Here is a 20,454-nt window from a genome sequence, read left to right as displayed (position 1 = left end):
GGGTGGCAAGGACTAGAAGGGGAGACTCTCAAGCTGCTAGTTGCAAAGCTTACATGTGGATATCGTCTACCAAATACTGCACTTTGAAACTAGGATGCTATCGACACCTCTAATAAATCTCCATCCATAGGTGCACATGTATGCACGCATGCGCGCATGCACGCGCACGCACACACACGCACACACACATCTAACACCCATGTATATCTCAAACATATATTGATGAAAGTACATGTAATGTGTAGGTGCACTTAAAGAATGCAAACACCTACAAAGCATATGGAGCCATGCTTTTCCTAGATAAATGTACAAAGACATGTCCAAATTAATACACATATGCAAACATTTGAAGCTTTAATGAGTGTATTGGCAATGATGCTATGTTTGTTATGGTTAAGAACTATGGCTTTCCATGTGTATGTTGTGTAGATGGGCTTTGCTCAGCCTATGCTATAAGAGAGAATGAAAAAAAAAAGAGTGCCAAATATGAGACTCTGTGATATTGGTGCTTTTACAAAAAGATGTAACAATGCTTTGTGTGCACATACATGCTTAAAGTAAATAAGTCATTTTTCACAGTTATTAGTAGATTGATCAAAATCCTTAAATATTTGTGTTTTCATGCACAAGGTGTATGAGTACACTCTTTAAAGCAAAGTGGTGTGTTGTGGATCACCTTAGCATGTTTCGTGATGGCAATTTCAACTCACAGAAATGCACTATTGTGATTTGAAATGCACATTTGCAATTACTTTCTATTTAAGCTTGTGATTGGGAATCAAATAAATATATTTACTATGAAGGAATACACCAATACCATACTAATAGCATAGATATAAGAGTGTGAGATGTACATATCATGATGGCCAAGTATGTTGTGTATGCTCTATGCGATAATCGATATGATAATCATTTAGAAGAACATACACAACCATATATGCACATTTTTAAAATTTGTTTATCTAATTTATTACCTCTACCTACCTTACCACCTTGATTTATATGTAGGCATATCTTTATATTTAATTTGGTCTTAAAAACTTGTAGGTTGTAAAGTTAGTGAAATTTCTAAGATTTGTAAGACCTTTTTTGTTTTACTACTCTCGCTCTCGCTCTCTCAAACATACACACATATATACGCATGCATACACACATTTATACATGATTCCTTTGTGTTGCAAAAGTTGGCTAATCACATGTAGATTGCAACTTGATGCATATTAAACAAGCATAGTGGACCCCTAAGAGTACTAAACATATAGGTGTAGGTGAAGTGAAATTGGAGCAAATATAAATCAAAAGTTCGACTCATCTTGCTAGGTCTAAAAGGACTCATGCATATATGGTTTGATGCTCTCTCTCTCTCTCTCTCTCTCTCTCATAGTCTTTTTGCTATGCCTAATGTTTAATCAAACATTCATTTTTTAATTGCAAATAAGACTCTTCTTTTTAATTTTTAGATGTGATCATGTAAAGAAAATTATTACTCAATGAATTGCACTTCAAAAAACATGAAGTTTCTATCCTTGTTTGAAATTTGGTCTTCGAACATATATTTCCATGTTTGAAGGTGTATCTACAAGTGTTCATATTGTGCAACTCATGCAAGATGCTCCATCTTACTATTGCTATAAAGAAGGTTACAAGTGCTCATATTGTGCAAATTGCCTGCAACACACTCCACCTCCACCTCACCATTCACAAGGTAAAAGACAAAGTTTTATTAATCTCATAAGAGACCTAAAAGGTGCATGGAGAGAGAGAGAGAGAGAGAGAGAGAGAGAGAGAGAGAGAGAGAGAGAGAGAGAGAGAGAGAGAGAGAGAGAGAGAGAGGTACACATTGCCATTTAAAGCTTGTGTGTGTGTGTCCACATGTTGCTATGGTTGTTAAAGGTAAGAACTATGGCTTTACCATACATATGTTGTGTAGATGGGTTGTTTTTATGCATGTGATAATAGAGGGAAGATAGAGCGATGGAAGATGAGTGCCATATATTAGTCCATGTGCTATTGGTTTTGGTGGTCCTATGGTACTTGGTGCTATTACTAGCATATGTGTAACAATGTTCTATGTGTGCACACATGTGTTCTAACACACACACACACACACACCCTCCCCTCTCTAAGCTCTTAAAATCACGACTCCTTAAGGAAATGTAAAATTAAATGGTGTAGTGAACAAAATATATGGGCTAGAGAATGCATAGTAAATATGAAAAGAATGGAAACTTTTTTAATTCTAAGCAAACAAATATAAAGATGGCATTGTCCACCCATGTACTTGCATTGTGAAGCTTGGATGGTGATCTAGTTAGATGATAGGTGAAGAGCTCAAGGCTAGTAATAAGAACTTTTACTCGATGAGATTGATGATGGCGTGGAAGGGGTCTTCCTTTTATAGCTTAGAAAGGTAATCTAGTCGCCCTAACGGAGACCATATTATGAACCTTCCCTAGTCGAAGAGGGAATCTTCCAATGAACATTTTGTTTACCATTGGGTCTCAATGCATTGTGCCTCAAGCTACCACTAGCAAAGGTCATATTTTGGCCATTTGGCCATATCTTACTACTATATTATTTTAGCTATAGGTTCGGAAAGCCCCGAACCTCCAGAGGGCTTCCCGAACCTACTCCCTTTTTCAAACCTCCTTTCTTTAATTAAAACCCTCTCCTCTCCTCTCTTTCTCACGTGTAATATCTCATTTTCTCTTCCCCTTCCCTTTTTTCATTAAAGCCTCCCCTCCTCACCTTCCTTTTTTAAATTAAAACCCCAAATTAAATTCATCCCCCCTCTCTCTCATGTGTAGGGCCTAGGTTTTTTTTTTCTCTCTCTCTCTCTCTCATATTAAATTTTTTAATTAAATATTTTAAAAGCTTTTTTTAATTAAAATTTTTTTGAACATAGTTTTTCACACACTTTGAGAAGGAGATAGAATAAAAGAGAGAGAGAGAAGAAGAAGAAGAAGAAGAAGAAGGATAAAAAGAAGAATATGGAGAGAGAAGGGGGAGAAAGAGGAAAGAGAATAGTCTTTTTTTAATTAAACATTTTTCTTCTCCCCCTCCCCCCTCTCTCTCATGCATAGGACCTAGGTTTTCTCTCTCTCTCTCTCTCTGTGATTAAACTTTTTAATTTAGTTAATTAAACATTTTAAAAGATTTTTTAAATTTAAAATTTTTCGAACATAGTTTTTCACACACTTTGAGAAGTAAAAGAGAGAGAGAAGAAGAAGAAAAAGGATAAAAAGAAAAAGACGGAGAGAGAAGGGGGAGAAAGAGAGAAGAGAATAGTCTTTTTTTAATTAAACATTTTTCTTCTCCCCCTCCCCCTCTCTCACATGCGTAAGGCTTAGGTTCTCTCTCTCTCTCTCTCTCTCTCTCTCTCTCTCTCTCTCTCTCTCTCTCTCTCTCTCTCATTAAACATTTTTCTTCTCCCCCTCCCCCCCTCTCTCATGCGTAAGACTTAGGTTTTCTCTCTCTCTCCTTTAATTAAATCAAACTTCTTTTTAAATCAAAAGTCTCTCTCTCTCTCTCTCTGTGATTAAACTTTTTTAAATAAACATTTTAAAATATTTTTTAATTTAATTTTTTTTGAACATAATTTTTCACACACTTTGAGAAGGAGATAGAATAAAAGAGAGAGAGAAGAAGAATGATAAAAAGAAGAAGACGGAGAGAGAAGGGGGAGAAAGAGGAAAGATAATAGTCTTTTTTTAATTAAACATTTTTCTTCTCCCCCTCCCCCCTCTCTCTCATGCACAGGGCCTAGGTTTTCTCTCTCTCTCTCTCTCTAATATCTCTCCTTATTTTAATTAAAATAAGGAGAGAGAGAGAGAGAGAGAGAGAGAGAGAGAGAGAGAGACACACACACACACACACAAAGAGCAAAAAAGAAAGAAGAGGAGAGGGAGGGAGGGAGAGAGAGGGGTTAAGAGAGTGAGAGAGAAAAAGAAAAAAGGAAAAGAGAGGATAGAGGGGGAGAGAGACAGAGAGAAGAAAATGAGAGAGGGAAAATAAGAAGAAGAAGAGAAAGAATTATAGAGAAAGGAAAGATAAAATTTAAAAGAAAAAAAACTTTCTTTTTAATTAAAATAAGGGGGGGGGAGAGAGAGAGAGAGAGAGAGAGAGAGAGAGCAAAAAAGAAAGAAGAGGAGAGGGAGGGAACAGAGAGAAAGAGAATTATAGAGAGAGGAAATATAAAATTTAAGAGAGAGAGGAAAAGAAAAAAGGAAAAAAGAGGAGAGAGGGGGGACCGAGACAGAGAGAAGAAAATGAGAGAGAAAATAAGAAGAAGAATAGAGAGAATTATAGAGAAAGGAAATATAAAATTTAAAAGAAAGAGAAAAGAAAAAAATTTAAAGAGAGAAGAAAAAAAAGAAAAAAGAGTAGAGAAAAGGAAATGAGTGGAGAGGGGGGAGAGAGAGAGAGAAGAATAAGAATAAGAAGAAGAGAGAGGAAAAGAGGAAGAGAGATGGAGAAAAAGAGAAAAGAGAAAAGTCTTTTTAACATTTAAATATTTTTTGAGAGAGAGAGGAAGGGAGAGAGAAGGAGAGAGGGGGGAAGAGAGAGAGAGAGAGAGAGAGAGAGAGAGAAAGAGAGAGAGAATATAAAATTTAAAAGAGAGAAGGAGAGAAGAAAAATATAAAATTTAAAAGAGAGAGAGAAGAAAAAAAGGAAAATTAGGAGAAAGGGGAGAAGAAGAAAAGGGGATGGAAAGAGAGAGAGAGAGGAGAAGAGAGAAAATATAAACATAAGGAGTGAATTATATATAAGGAAAAGATAAAATTTACATACTTTAAGAGAGACTGAGGGGGAGGGGAAGAAAGTGAAAGAAGAAGAAGAGAGAGAGAACATGTAGAGAGAATTATAGAGAGAGAAAAGATAAAATTTAAAAATAGAGGAGAGAGAGAGAGAGAGAGAGAGAGAGAGAGAATTTAAAAAGAGAATGAAGAGAGAGAGAGAGAAGGAGAAAAAAAAGGAAAAAAGAGGAGAGAGAGAGAGAGAGAGAGAAGGAAAAGAGAGGAGAGAGGGGGGAGAATAAAAGGAGAGGGAGAGAGAGAGAAAGAGAGAAGAAAAGCGGGGAGAGAAAAAAAGGAGAGAGAGAGAACCAGGAGAGGAAAAAAAACTAAAATAGAAGTCAAAGAGAGAGAGAGAGAGAGAGAGAGAGAGAGAGAGAGAGAGAGAGAGTTGAGTGAAGTTGCCACAACTTCGCTTGCCGCTTCGAGGCAGCGAAGCGCACGCAGAAACGCTAGTAGACCTCATTCGACATACAAGTCAAAACCCAACTTGGGCTTACACATGGCTACTCCTCATAATGGGGGCCTTACAACTTAGAGCACCATGGAGCATTGGTGGCACCTTGCAAGGGTGGAGCATTGAGCACATCTAACATTTCTCACATTCCAAAATTTGAACCTTGCTAGATTCTTTTGTTCATTTTGTTGGTAAACTTAATAGACACATAATGCCATGTGTTTTTAGGGCTTGATTCCCCTTGACTTGATCTTACTTTGTCTCTTTTACCATATCAAGTTAAGTGAACAATTTACCCTATTTTAAAGGTATTATAAAACCTGTGTTGAGCTCGTATGTATACAACACTGAGAGAGAGAGAGAGAGAGAGAGAGAGAGAGAGAGAGAGAGAGAGAGAGAGAGAGAGAGAGAGAGAGAGAGAGAGAGAGAGAGAGAGAGAGATTCTATTACTTTGATAAGAAGTATTCAAAGGTGTATGTTGTCTATCTTAGGTAAGTAGATTAACTTACATTTTTTTAATGTTTTATGGAAAGCTTTTCATAATTATATTTGGATTGTGATTATTGAATTGTGTACATGCATGTGAGATATGAGTTTGTGGTAAATGCATTATATTGTGTTCTTTTGCCATCGAGAAACATATATTTACTAATATGATTTTGAACTTTTAAAAGTATAGTTGCTCATCTCTTGTGATTTTTGGGTTTTGCATATCATTATGCATGGAGTACATGAAGTGCATTGTTCATCCCTATTTGCGAGCAATAGGAAGCACTTGTGTGATATATGTGTGGAGTGTGTGTAGTGCTTCCCTTTGCTCACAAAAATGCAAAGTGAGTGAGGCATAATCTCACAAGCTTCACAATGAGGCCAATGGCACAAAGCATGGTTAACAAGTGTAGCCATGCTAGCCAAGCCAAATAATAATTTAAAGAAAATGATTATGTTTGATTGAGGATTGAATAATAATGATGAAGTTTATTGAAAGAAATTTTGGTATTATAAACTCTCCTAAAATATATGGTCCTTAATTTCTAGAAAGTTTAATAATAAGACTTTGTAGGTATCTTAGGGTAGTCCTACGTTGGATCTTGATTAGGCTTTCACGAATCCTAGATTTTTAAAACTTAGTGAAAGTTTGGAGAATGTGCCACATGAGCTAACTTTTATTGCAAGAGTTCAAAAAGTCAAGTCAATCCATGGGCTGCTTCTCTAGTATTCATGGAAAACCAAGGCTTATTATCAATTGAATTGCTTAAAAAAACCACAAAATTACAAGAGAGAATGGTTTTAAATGTTTAAATCTACCACTAGGATATCACTCCTTTGATGCAAAAAAGGAGCGCATTTAGTGTGTAAACAAGTGACCAAACTATTTTAAGGACGGGCGAGGGATTAAGCCTTGTGTGTAATCGCCCTAAGCACAGGGTGTGAGTCCATGTAGCACCAAGGGCAACTTGTTTGACTCTAAACCCCACTAGCTCTCTATGCACAAGGTGTGAACACAACCCTCACGATCGATTGGAAGCGAAAAGTCCAAAGCTTACACACTTGGAAGGTAGAAGTTGAAAGGTGATGATCCATAAGAAGGCAGAAGTTCAAACATCACTGATGGAAGCTAGAAACTGAAAGGGCTCAAGTGGGCACTATACACAGGGTTAAATCTCAGGTGCTAGTGACTTGCTAGTATAACCATCAACGCTACGCAAGGACAAAGTCTCTAGTTCACCAAGTCGTATACTATGTTTTATCACAACAATAACAACATAGGCAAGACTTGAAGTGCATGATAGCAAAAGACCTCTATATGCGTTCAACCTATTATACGTTTTAACTTGTGCGAGTTTAAAGCCCCTCACTCTGTCTGTCTGTCTGTCTGTCTGTCTCTCTCTCTCTCTCTCTGTGCACAGGGCCTCAGAGGGAGGGGAGAGGCAGAGGGCGCTCTTTCGGCCGGTCGGCAGACGATTTCGCAGTCCAAGCTGCAGCTATGGCGGATAACAGCACTCAGCCAGGCTTTACTCAGCATGAAGAAGAGAAGAAGCCCCTCGATCAGCATCTCAATCTCAAAGTGAAAAGCCAGGTTTGATGCACTGCTCCTTATCAATAGAAGATTCCCGGGGCTTTGCTAGTAGGAAAAGGTTTCATTTTTTGGTGGCCTGCCTCTGCAACAGAGGCTTCCTAGGCTTGGTGCGTTTCGAGTTCAGAATTAATGCTCAATTATTATAGCTACTCTAAACGCAAAAAAAACAGGAGATCGAAGGGTTGTGCTGAGCAGCTTCTGCACATATGCGCACATATTTGTATCGGCTCGATGCAAAGGCATGCTTTTGTACAAGATTGCCAGTTGTTATGATTGCCTCAGGAGCAGGCGTATTGAGACTCTGTAATTAGGAACTTTAAACCAAAAAGATAAAAGAAAAAAAAAGGGGATGAAATTGAGGAATTGAGCTTGCACATGTGCCCCAAACATCCAAAATGGGTGGATAGGAAAACATGCTTTTGCACAAAGTTACTTGCTTCAAATGGCTGTTTTGGACTGCCTTTAATGATTTCGTGTCACTTACTTCTTGTGCACGATTGCATTTGGAGAGCATATGAAACGCTTATTAAAACTTACTGACAGCTGGAGGTGGTCCAGTGGCTACCACAGCAGCATGATGATACTTTCTTGATGCTGTGAGACTAAAGATACGGAAGCTATAAGTGTGGGAAGGTATAGTCTGTCCAGTATAGTTCTCTTCTTTACAGAGTCTAATTGTAATAACCATTTTAGGTGGTTGTAGCTGCTTTTTGAAGAGTATGTGACTACAATACTTGTTTTGGCAAGTATCTACGTGAAGAAAATGGAGTGCATGTTCAAGGACTTTCGTTGTTTTCCTAGATAGTGACAAGTGTGCATAACAGCTTTAAAGATGATTCTTAACAGTCCATTTGCATTTATTTTGAAGCCTTCATTTATGTCCGTATGCCCGTTTGGTCATATTCATTTATATATATTGTAAGCATCCCTTGATTTCCTTATGTGTTGTACTTAGAGGCCGATAGTATTACCTCATGGCATAATTTTCCCCTTTGGTTATTTTCTCTTTCAAATTCATGAAGTGGTTTGATTCAAGTATACTCTATTGAAAAGCTCATCATGGAGTACTAGGAGGCAAACAAAGAACTAGCTTAGGTTTTATATATTCCTTGTCTTACCTTTGTGACCATGAATGATTTAGGCATCAAAAGTTGGATGTGATCACTAAACTTTGGGTCACCATGCACTTTCAATAGGGTAGCAACTATATTTGTTTCATTGGCTTTCTAGCATGGTTGGCAAGCCTCTTGGTTTTGTAGCATACAACAATGAGTCATTGGTTGCATGGGCATTGGCACCGACTCCCTCTCTCCCGATAGGACATTGTAGTGGATCTGCAAGTGGCGAATGAATAAATTGTGGAAGAGGAAGCTTGAATATAAAGGCAAAAAATCTGTCGATAATGTGATCAAGTTGTTAGAAATTATTCATCCCTTGGACTAGCATTTCTTTGGTTACCATTGGTGTAGTTAGTTCTCTTGGAGGTACTCTTGGAGGTTTATTATTCACTATTCTTGTCAGTTAGTAGGCATTTTCTACAAATACAATGTACGGGTAGTTTGTTAGGTAGGTGATGGTGCTACGTGGCAGCTGGAGGAGTGATCATTGATTATTTTATTCATTTATGTTGTAGTCGTTGCATTCTTTTCTCCTATTTTCACCCACTTGGCAACTTGCCCTACTTGCTTGTTTCCAATTGTTGGTGGGAGAGATTTGACTCGAGGAGATGCATCTATAGCCCTTGTATATGTGCCCTTTTCATTTTAGCATTCCTTGACTGTGGATTTATGTGTCCTTTTGTCTCTTTTGTCTCTCCCTTTCTCTCGTGTTCATTTTCTTTTAGTCTTGTCCATACGCTTCCGCATTTGTTGCACTTTGACATGGTATCAGAGCAACGTAGATGTTCTAATTGATTGTGGGCAGACCTGATCAGGAGGATTCTTTGAGACAAAAGTTTGAGTTTTCAGCCTTTGGATGCTGCAGTGAACAGGTTGTGCGTGGAGAAGTGAAGTTGATGTTTTTTGCAGGTCCTTGCTGTTCATGGAGGAGGAAAGGCTGTGTTTTCAGCCTTTTGCTGCAGTTTTTGAGTTTTCATTGCCTTTAGTGAGTGAAACTCTTTGAGGGTGAGTGGAGGAAGCTCTAATAGGCACTGCCACCATGTGTGGAGTTAGAGGGGGACTACCCTTGTTTTTGTGCAAGTAAGGTAATCACGAAACATTTCACCTTGAAAATTTTCACCTTTGGGTAAGTTCCAGGTGAAATGCAATTGAAAGGGTTGAACAATATATGTGATATAGTTTTCTTTATAAATATTGAGTTGCAACTTGCATATTTATACCATACAAACCCTTTCATGTTAATACATGATGTCTATCATATATGGAGAGTGTCTAAAGACTCTCAAACGAGCACAAAAGAACAATTGTTTCTTATAAAAAAATCTTGTTTTAGTTAGCTGTTTCACTTTGGGTGTTTCGCATTTCAGTGAGATATTTTAGGGGTTTCAGTGTCAGGGAAACATGTTTCGCGGTTATCATATGTGTAGGTCATTCTTTTTACAATGTTGAGTGTGTTAGCAGTCATGTCTGTCATGCCTTGTCATCTCCTGCCTGTGAGCCTCAGTCTAAGTCAAACGAGGACATTAGGAGCCCTGACATGTCTGTCATGTGTTATGATGGGGGAGGCTAGTCACTCTCGATTGGTTGTCTTAGGATGTGTATTTCTTTTTGGCCTCTTTTAGTGGGCAGCCACTGGCTGCCCGACCACTTTTTTGGTCACTGATGTGGGGCGCCCATTTTAGGGCATTTTTAGGGTTTGCGCCCATTTTAGGGTTAGGGTTAGGGTTTGTCCTTTTGCCCATTTATAGGCAGCCCCCCTCCCCACTTGATCACTTGTCTTCTTGTAGATTCCGACACTCCTTCTCCCCCGTGGTGGTGTTGCCATCATCATTAGCCTGATCTGGTGCCCTTGCTGACGCTGTGGGCTGCATGCAGGGACTAATCAGTCTCCTTCCGCCTTCCTGTTTGTATTCAGCATTCATTTCAGTCAGTGCAGATTTCTCTTCCTTATTTTCAGCTTTCTCTCCCTCTCTCCCTTCGTGTTCGTATTCCCTCTTCCGCAGTGCACTCTCACATTGTATCAGAGCCGAAGGAGAGCACACGGAGCTGAGATCTACGCAGGAGAACACCCATAACCTTGCGTTTGCTGGTCAAGACATCTCCAACCGCTGAGGCGTCACCTTCTGCACCATCTCCTTGATCAAGGCGGCCTGTTTTGGTGTCACATCTTTGCGTTTGCTGCTGGCATCATCCCCAAAATTTGTGATTTCAGCTTGGGCGGCCCTCCTCTAGCTGGGCGACACTCCACCAAGCTGCGTTTTCAGCTTCTGTGGCTGCGTTCAACCTCTGGCGGCACTCCTCCAAGCTGGCGTTCTCATTTCTGCTTGCGTTTTGAGGTAGGGGGTTGTTTTTCTGCGGTGATTGCATCGTTAGCACTTGCGTTTGACATCATCCTTGCGTTTTGTGCAAGGCGGCCAGCTCAGGAGCTTCTGGTGTTTGTGTTTCGGCACTGGCAACCTTCCCTTGTTGTGTTTTGGTGTTTGCAGATATCGAAGATGTCTTCTTATCGGTTTGCGAGCTTTGATGACTCAGATGACGAGCTTTTGTCTGGACACTCATCTGAACGGAGGCGTGATTTCTATCGTCCGGAGTCTATTCCTTTCCCGTCCCCCTTCTATTCATGAATCTTGGCGAGCCCCTTTCGGTGGGCCGAAGATAGCCTTTGGTACCCCGTGTACAGGTACCCGTACTTCCTCAGCTGCCCAAAGAGGACCGATTGGATGGCTCCAACTTTTCTCTATGGTCCTGCAAGGTGGAGTGTATCTTGGACTCCTTCGATCTTTGGGAGCTTGTTTCTGTTCCTATTCCCCAGCCTAAGGTGGATCCCACAGATGGGACATCTATGGATCGTGTAGCCTTATGAGATCGGCTCAATTTTAGAGCCAGATCTTTCCTCTTTCTGAGTTTGCAGGATTTTGTCCTTGTTCATGTTCACAGGTTGAAGACGGCAGCAGACGTGTGGAGAAAGCTCGCGTCTCTCTATCAACAGAAGACGTTTTCCCATTGGATATCTCTCGAAAAGAAGTTACGGATGCTCGCTATTGATGATAGTCCTTCCATGAAGGACCACATCAACAGATTATAGGATACGAGGGATGAGCTTGCATCCCTCGGTCGGACGATATCTTCTGAAGACATGGCTATGATTCTCTTGACTCAGCTGCCATCGCCTCGGTTTGATGTCTTCTACACCAGCCTTCTTACATCGAGGACCCGTGAGAAGCTTCTATGGGAGGAGCTTGCCCCGCTTGTCTTGGAGCATGACGAGCGACTCAAAGAGGTCAGTGCTAGTGGATCCGACTCCACTAGAGCCTTTGTTGCAGGTTCGGGAGGACAGAAGAAGAAGAAGAAGTCAAAGGCTAAGAAGAAGGACAGTTCTTCAGGCTCTGACTCAGATTCAGAGAGACTGAAGTGCCCACACTGTGGGAAAGGGACACATCCCGAGGAGAACTGCTGGAAGAAGTACCCTCACCTTCGTTTGGAGTGAAGGGTGGATCTACATCGGAGCCTTCTTCTACCTCTACACCAGCTGTTACCCATGAGTCCGTGTTCCTTCATATCCATGCTTTGGAGGAGGATCCTTCTTCCGTGGCTGCAGTGTCTTCTGTGCAGCCTTGGTTAGTGGACAGTGGTGCTTCGAGTGATACGACTCCCCGAGGTGATTTGTTACAGGATCTCCGTCCATCAGAGGGTTCAGTCACTGTTGGTGACATTTTCTCGGTGCCTATTAGTGGTGTTGGCACATTGCCTTTGTTTACCGACCGACCTTCGAGCTCCTTTTCACAGGCCCTACATGTTCCGGATTTGGGCCTTCCCCTCCTCTCAGTTTATGGCCTTACGAGGCTTGGCACACGAGTGATTTTCATCGAGCATGCCGTTGTTATTGAGGATTCTTTTACAGGAGTTGTCTTATCTACAGTTTGGCAGGAGAGCGGGCTTTACAGGCTCCATTCCCCTTCTTTGGTGCAGGGTCCTCCGAGGTAGTCTATTGCTACACCCGTTCCTGCTTGTGCACCTTCTATTCCACAGGTTCCTTCCCATCCCCCACCTTCTCCTTTCCCAGGATGGTGAGGAGCTCCTTCAGCGGCAGTCTACATTGACAGACTTCATCGACATTGGCATTCCTCTTACCACCCCAGGATCTATTTCCTCTTCGGTCTTCAGCCACATCTAGGCTCTGAGAGGGGGTGTTAGCAGTCGTGTTTGTCATGCCTTGTCATCTCCTGCTTGTGAGCCTCAGTCTGAGTTAGACGAGGACAATAGGAGCCGGGGGGCCTTGACATGTCTGTCATGTGTTATGATGGGGGAGGCTAGTCACTCTTGATTGGCTGTCTTAGGATGTGTATTTCTTTTTGGCCTCTTTTAGTGGGCAGCCACTGGCTGCCTGGCCACTTTTTTGGTCACTGATGTGGGGTGCCCATATAAGGGCATTTTTGTTAGCCTGCTCTTTATCAGTCTCAGTCTGTCATCTCCTGGTTGTGAGCTCCTGTCAGAGTCTGAAAGGAGACAAAGGAGCTCTGTCAGTTCAGTTTGGTGGCTGCCCTAGTTAGCCAGCAGCCCTGGGTGTGTTACAGCCCAAACTGGGCTGTTTTTTGTCCAGACTGCCCATTTTCTGGGCAGTCGGCCAGATCTGGCTGGTCGGCCAAATCTGGCCAGGTCGGCCAGTTTGGCTGGTCGGCCAGTTTGCTGGCCTGGGGGCTATTTATATCAGCCCCCCCAGTCAGTCCAGCATCATGCTCTGCAGGTACAGCACTGCTCCCGTCGCCTCCGTCTCCGGCATTGGTGCTGCCACTGCTTCTAGTCTGTCTTGGTTCCCTCACTGACGCTCCGGGCTGCGTGCAGGGACTGTTCTGTCCATTTCAGTGTATTCAGCATTCATCTCAGTCAGTGCAGACTTTCTTCCTTCATTCTTTGCTTTCTCTCTCCTCTCCTCTGTATTCGTGTTCTTCCGTTGCGCACTCTCACATGGTATCATCGCCTGATTGAGAGCACGGAGGACATACCCTCAGGAGTGAGATACCCTGCTGCTGCTGCCAACAGATCAACCACAGCCAGGCGACTGCTACAGAAGGCTGTTCAGCCTGCGTTTTGCTGCCCACGCTGACTGCAGATGCTGCCACGTCATCCAGTGACGCAGCAACCCTGCGTTTTCCACCAGGCTGCCTCTCCTGCTGCTGGGCGACCTCCCTACAGGCTGCGTTTTGCTGTTCTGTAGGTCGCTTCCACCTCAGGCGGCCCTTTTCCTGCTGGAGACCTCTGTCCGGGCTGTTTCCTGGTGCTGGTGGTCTCTTCTCTGGTGTTCGACATCAGTACTCTTTGCGTTTTGCAGATTCAGGTGTTGGTAGGCACTCTCTGCCTGCGTCTTGGTGGTTGGTGATCACATTGCTGGTCCTATTTCGACAGCGGCACAACTTTCTTTGGTATTTTGCAGATTGGAAGATGTCTTACTAGTTTTCAGGTTTTGAAGACTCAGAGGATGAGCTTCTCTCTCATCATTCCTCTGAGCGGAGGCGGGATTATCGTGAAGTTCGACATCGGGAAGAACCTCCTCGCACTCGTCCTTCTTCAGTCCATGCATCTCAGAGGGTTTCATCTACTGCGAAGGTTTCTTCAGTGAAGACTGCTTCAGATGTGCGGATGCCTTCCTTGATTCCCTCTATACAGGTGCCGATTCTCCCTTCCTTTCCGAAGGAAGATAAGTTGGATGGTTCCAACTACTCCCTATGGTCATGCAAGGTGGCTTGCATCCTTGATACCTTTGACCTTTGGGAGCTTGTTTCTTCGCCCATCGACCGATCCCCTGTGGATTCGTCCGATGGCACCTCTATGGACCGTGCAGCCTTATGGGATAGGCTCAACTCTCGAGCCCGTTCCTTTCTTTTTATGAGTCTCCATGATTCTGTTCTTGTACATGTTCACAGGTTACAGACCGCGGCGGAAGTGTGGACAAAGCTTGCGTCTTTGTATCAGCACAAGACATTTGCTCACAAGATTTCCCTGGAGAAGAAGTTGCGGATGCTCAGTCTTGATGGTTCTTCTTCCATGAAGGAGCACATCACGAAGATGGAGGATATGCGAGGCGAGCTGGCCTCTCTTGGTCGTCTGATATCGTCTGAGGATATGGCGATGATTCTGTTGACTCAGCTGCCATCACCTCGTTATGATGTCTTCTACACTAGCCTCATCACTTCGAGGACCCGTGAGACACTCCTATGGGAGGAGCTTTCCCCGCTTGTCTTGGAGCATGATGAGCGACTCAAAGAGGTGGGAGCCAGTGGCTCCACCAAGGCATTTACGGCCGGCACAGGTGGCGGCAAGAAGAAGAAACTAAAGAAGGAGAAGGCCAAGGACAAGAAGGAGGAGGACAAGAAGGATGCGAAGGAGAAGAAGCCCAAGTGTCCCCACTGTGGGAAGGGCACTCATCCCGAGGAGAAGTGTTGGCAGAAGTATCCCCATTTGAAGCCTACGAAGAAGGACTCGAAGGCGGCCCCAGTCACAACAGAATCTGCGTTTGTGCATGTCTTTGTTGAGGAGGACACTGCCCTAGCTTCTATCACACAGGAGAAGCCTTGGCTCGTTGACAGTGGAGCATCTTCACATATGACCTTCCGTCAGGATTGGCTTTAGGATCTTCGTTTCAGAGGGGGTACAGTCACCATTGGTGACAATTCTACAGTTCCTGTTCAAGGCGTGGGGACTTTACCTATGTTTTCTGACAGGCAGTCCTCCTCCGCCAAAGTTCTCTATGTCCCTGATTTGGGTTTTAACCTATTATCTGTGCATGGCCTTACTCAGTTAGGTACCCGAGTCATTTTTACTCAGGATGCAGTCACAGTGGAGGATGCTTCTACAGGTGATGCTCTTTGGACAGGTACACAGGAGGGTGGGCTTTATACGCTCACAGCCTTGGCTGCGCGGACTTCCCATGAGCTTGGGCTGCTTTGGCATGCTCGGTATGGTCATTTGAACCTCGATTCTCTTCGCCGGGCTTCTCGGAGGAAGATGGTGGAGGGACTTCTTGATTTCCCTCCTCTTCACACTTTGTGCCCTAACTGCTTGAGGGGCAAGCAGCACCGACAGCCTCACCCGCAGGTTGCTTCTAAGCGGGCTATTTCTCCCCTTGAGTTGGTTCACACCGACCTTTGCGGACCTATGGGCACGGCCTCCCTTGGGAAGGCCAAGTATTTGATGCTGATTGTGGACGACTTTAGTCGTTATGTGTGGCCTTATTTCTTGGAGTACAAGAGTGAGACGTACTCCCGTTTCTGTGAGTGGCAGGTGTTTGTGGAGACCCAAACAACTTCCAAGGTTCGTGGTGTTCGAGCTGATCACGGTGGCGAGTTCACTTCTCACCTTTTCTCTCAGTTTTGCAGGGATCATGGTATTCGGGTGGAGTATTCCCATCCGAACACACCATCAGAGAATGGTGTGGTGGAGCGTGCGAATCGGACCATGATTGAGATGGCCCGATCTATGCTGGAGCATAGGAGTCTTCCTCATTTCCTTTGGGGTGAGGCAGTGGCTACAGCGGTGCATATTCGCAACTGCTCTCCGTCTTCGGTGTTACAGGACATGACTCCGTATGAGGCTTTCTTTGGGAAGAAGCCTTCCGTGTCCCATTTTCGCATCTTTGGGTGTGATGCTTTTGTTCATGTGGACAAGAAGAAGAGGAAGACAAAGTTCGACTCTAAGTCGCGAAAGCTTATCTTCGTTGGTTATAGTACGACCACGAAGGGATATCGGCTCTATGACCCGACGACGCGGACGATTGAGGTGAGCAGGGATGTGATCTTTGATGAGGCTTCGGCCTCTGAGGATCCGATTGATGGTTCTATTACAGGTGTTTCTTCATCATCGACGGACCCCCCCCCCCCCCCCCCACACCTTCTCTCCCTTCCCTTCCTTCCAGGATGCCCCTTAGCACCCCCCCTATTCCTCCTCCTTCGGCTTCCCTTTTCCCTTTGGTGGATGTGCCTTCGTCTACTACGAGCTCTTCTATCGCCACTTCGGGATCTTCAAGGGATATACAGCCTTCTTCAGATACGGAGGATCTCCCTTCACTCGGTGAGGGGGAGTCCCTCTCCGATTTGGGTGCTTTTACAGGCTTCGGAGACCCCCCGGTCTCCCTCACAGCTGTAGGAGTCTCTCAGGATTCCTTTATGGTATTGCCGGCTCATGCAGGATTTAGGTGTTACTCACTTTCCTGCTTCTTCTTCAGGTCCACGTCGATCAGCCCGTTTACAGGCCCAGCGGGATAGTTCACTATGTGTGAACTATGCTCTTATGTCACAGATTCTTCAGGATTCCGAGCCTTCCACTGTGGAGGAGGCTCTTGCACAGGATATTTGAAGACAGGCTATGCAGGCCGAGCTCGCTTCCATCGAGCGAAACCATACGTGGGAGCTTGTTCCGCGTCCCGCGAAACGGAAAGTGATTGGTGTGAAATGGGTCTTTAAGACCAAATATCTTGCCGATGGCTCCTTGGACAAGCATAAGGCTAGGCTTGTTGCCAAGGGTTTTGCACAGCGTGCAGGGTTGGATTACTTTGAGACTTTTGCTCCTACAGCCAGGATGTCTACCATCCGAGTTCTTTTGGCTCTTGCTGCTCACCACCGTTGGCCTGTCTACCAGATGGACGTCAAGGCTGCTTTTCTGAATGGCGTTCTTGAGGAGGAGATTTATGTTTCACAGCCTCCTGGTTTTCTTGTGCAGGGGAAGGAGAATCATGTCTACAGGCTGCGGAAGGCTCTTTATGGCCTAAAGCAGGCTCCTCGTGCTTGGTACCAGTGGATTGACCGCTTCTTTCTACAGAGTGGCTTTGCGCGCTCCGCTTATGATCCCACCCTCTACTTACGGGTTGTGGATTCTCTTTCGGTGTTCCTTATCTTGTATGTGGATGATCTTATCATTACAGGGAGCGACACTCAGCAGGTGGAGCATACACGGTCCATTCTTCAGTAGGAGTTTGACATGACGGATCTAGGGATCCTTCACTTCTTTTTAGGCCTGGAGATCTATCAGATGGCACAGGGCATTTTTATCTCGCAGCACAGGTACATCTCCAAGCTTCTTTCGGAGTTTGATATGGTTGAGTGTCGGCCTATCTCATGCCCCATGGACCTTGAGTCCAAGCTTTTGACAGCTGGAATTCCTCTTACCGATCCCACCCCTTACAGGTGCCTTGTCGGCTCTCTTATCTGGCTGCTTCACACTCGGCCGGATATCTCTTTTGTGGTGGCTTTATTGTCTTCTTTTATGCAGACTCCTACCCAGGCTCACTGGCAGGCGGCCTTGCGGGTTCTTTGCTATTTGCAGGGGACTCGATCCTTCGGGATCATGTATGGAGATGGGATTACCCTTTCTGGATGGAGTGATTCTGATTGGGCAGGTGATGTGGATTCGAGACGATCCACTACAGGTTATGCTTTCACCCTTGGATCTGGTTCTGTCTCTTGGAGCAGCAAGATGCAGCCTACTGTGGCACTTTCTTCTATAGAGGCTGAGTATCGGGCCCTATGTTCGACCGCTATGGAGGCAGTTTGGCTCCGTCGCTTACTCGCGGAGATTGGCTTTTCCCAGACCGGACCTACGGAGCTGTGCGTGAATAACCAGAGTGCTCTTGCTCTGGCCAAGAACCCGGTGTTTCATGCTCGCACGAAGCACATTGAGGTTCAGTATCACTATGTTCGAGAGCGGATTGTGGATTCGGAGCTGGTGGTGGTCTATTGTCCTACGGCGGCCAATGCAGCTGATCTCTTTACGAAGCCGTTGCCTCAGGCTTCTTTGCTTCATCACATGCCGTTCTTAGGTCTTCAGACTCTCCCAGGAGTTGAGAGGGGGTGTTAGCCTGCTCTTTATCAGTCTCAGTCTGTCATCTCCTGGTTGTGAGCTCCTGTCAGAGTCTGACAGGAGACAGAGGAGCTCTGTCAGTTCAGTTTGGTGGCTGCCCTAGTTAGCCAGCAGCCCTGGGTGTGTTACAGCCCAAACTGGGCTGTTTTTTGTCCAGACTGCCCATTTTCTGGGCAGTTGGCCAGATCTGGCCAAAGTCGGCCAGATCTGGCTGGTCGGCCAAATCTGGCCAGGTCGGCCAGTTTGGCTGGTCGGCCAGTTTGCTGGCCTGGGGGGTATTTATATCAGCCCCCCCAGTCAGTCCAGCATCATGCTCTGCAGGTACAGCACTGCTCCCGTCGCCTCCGTCTCCGGCATTGGTGCTGCCACTGCTTCCAGTTTGTCCTGGTTCCCTCACTGACGCTCCGGGCTGCGTGCAGGGACTGTTCTGTCCATTTCAGTGTATTCAGCATTCATCTCAGTCAGTGCAGACTTTCTTCCTTCATTCTCTGCTTTCTCTCTCCTCTCCTTTGTGTTCGTGTTCTTCTTCCGTTGCGCACTCTCACAATTTTTAGGGTTTGCGCCCATTTCGGGGTTAGGGTTAGGGTTTGTCATTTTGCCTATTTATAGGCAGTCCCCCCTCCCCACTTGATCACTTGTCTTCTTGTAGATTCCGACACACCTTCTCCCCCGTGGTGGTGCTGCCATCATCATCAACCTGATCTGGTGCCCTCACTGACGCTGTGGGCTGCATGCAGAAACTGATTAGTCTCCTTCCGCCTTCCCGTTTGTATTCATCATTCAATTCTTCTAAGCAAATTTCCACCTTGAAGGAGTTGGGGCTGATCTCATTTGGTCCCTTGCAATTCTGTCTTTTGTGTAGGACTATTGACAGGGCAAAAGCGGGTAGGCGCAAAAGCGATCAAGCAGGGGAGTTGGTGTGGGAGTTGGGATTGTCGATGGTCAGTGGGGCAGGAGCGGACGGAGCGAACAGGTGTACAAGCGGACATGTAGAGGAGGTGGCGTGGGACTGTCGACGGTCGGCAGGGCAAAATTAGGACAGAGGAGCGAGACGGGAGGCGTGAGTTGTAATAGGCTGCGCATGCGACAAGTCACGAGTGACAAAATGCATGTTTCTTTTGATTTTTTAAACTTTTTTTTTTTTCATCGACCATAGACTAGCACTAACCTTTGTTTATTTACAAACTAACTCGTGTTTTTTTTTTCGGAGTCCCTCCTGTGGTAAATCAGAGTTTGTTGCAAAAAGAATGTGCACAAGAGGGAGATGAGAGCTCAAAGTATAATAACAAAATCTTACTTACTAAGTTGCTTAGAGTACAACTTGGGTACACTCTATCTCACACTTGATAGTGACCCATAGGTTGTTTATATAGCCCTTGTCAAGCTAGGGTTAGGGTTTCCCCTGCCCCTTAAGGGCATTCACATCCATCTGCCCTTATAGACCCTTGCTTAGGGTGAACTCCAATGCTTATATTCTAACACCCTTCCTAATGCCAGGGTGACATTGTATCACAAGACATGTTAAAGTTTCCCCTCTCAATCAAATGGGATGCCTTTATAAATCAGGCTACAAGGATATTCATAGGCAGAGGATGTTACAAGACTCAAAAGAGTCGGTAATCTGTGGATTGGGAGGCAAAGTTGGCCTTCAATTCCTTAGGCGCTTGTGGAACATTGGAACACTTACTCGTGATGTGCGCGGTCTTTTTGCATTTATTGCACTTTCTTTTGTCAGGATATTTCTTCCAACAATTGCTTACAATATGCCCTTTTTTGTGAAAGAAGGAGCACCTAGTAGAAGTAATATGGACTAACACTTGCTCACGGGAAGTAAATGCTAAAGTTCCTTCAGTATGGTTTCTCTTCTCTTCATCCAGATAAGACTGGATGGTACTTGCCAAGGTTGGGTTCGGGATATTAGTTAGGGTAGTCACAAGGGTTGGAAAAACCTTTTTCACAGATTTTAGAAGAATGGCAATGGCATCTTCATCATGAATGGGTGCTTGAATGGAGGCCAACTGTGCCATTGGCCCCTTCATATGTGAAATAAACTTGCTTAGATCTTCTCCCTGTTTGTACTCCAGGCTAAAAAACTCAATCTTAAGAAATATCTTGGAGTTCTTTCCTGTAGCATTGTAGAGCCTTTCAAGTTCATCC

The 20,454-nt window shown here is 44.4% G+C and overlaps 1 protein-coding gene across 1 annotated transcript in view; it reads left to right on the top strand.

Annotated features, from left to right (window-relative positions):
* The first annotated feature begins 7,045 nt into the window (after positions 1-7,045).
* The window catches only part of LOC148039550 (small ubiquitin-related modifier 1-like), a 49,867-nt gene continuing 36,458 nt past the window's right edge, over positions 7,046-20,454 (top strand). The window contains exon 1 of the mRNA XM_087691830.1: positions 7,046-7,330. Within this exon, the coding sequence (XP_087547956.1) occupies positions 7,238-7,330 (93 nt within the window). The 5' untranslated portion in view covers positions 7,046-7,237. The remainder of the gene's footprint in view (positions 7,331-20,454) is intronic.

Source organism: Lygodium microphyllum, chromosome 2 (assembly GCF_053477565.2).
Source record: "Lygodium microphyllum isolate KBCC chromosome 2, Lygodium_microphyllum_v1.1.10, whole genome shotgun sequence".
NCBI lineage: Eukaryota > Viridiplantae > Streptophyta > Polypodiopsida > Schizaeales > Lygodiaceae > Lygodium > Lygodium microphyllum.
Note: the sequence above shows the minus strand (reverse complement) of the source record. Positions and strands in the feature narration are given on the sequence as shown.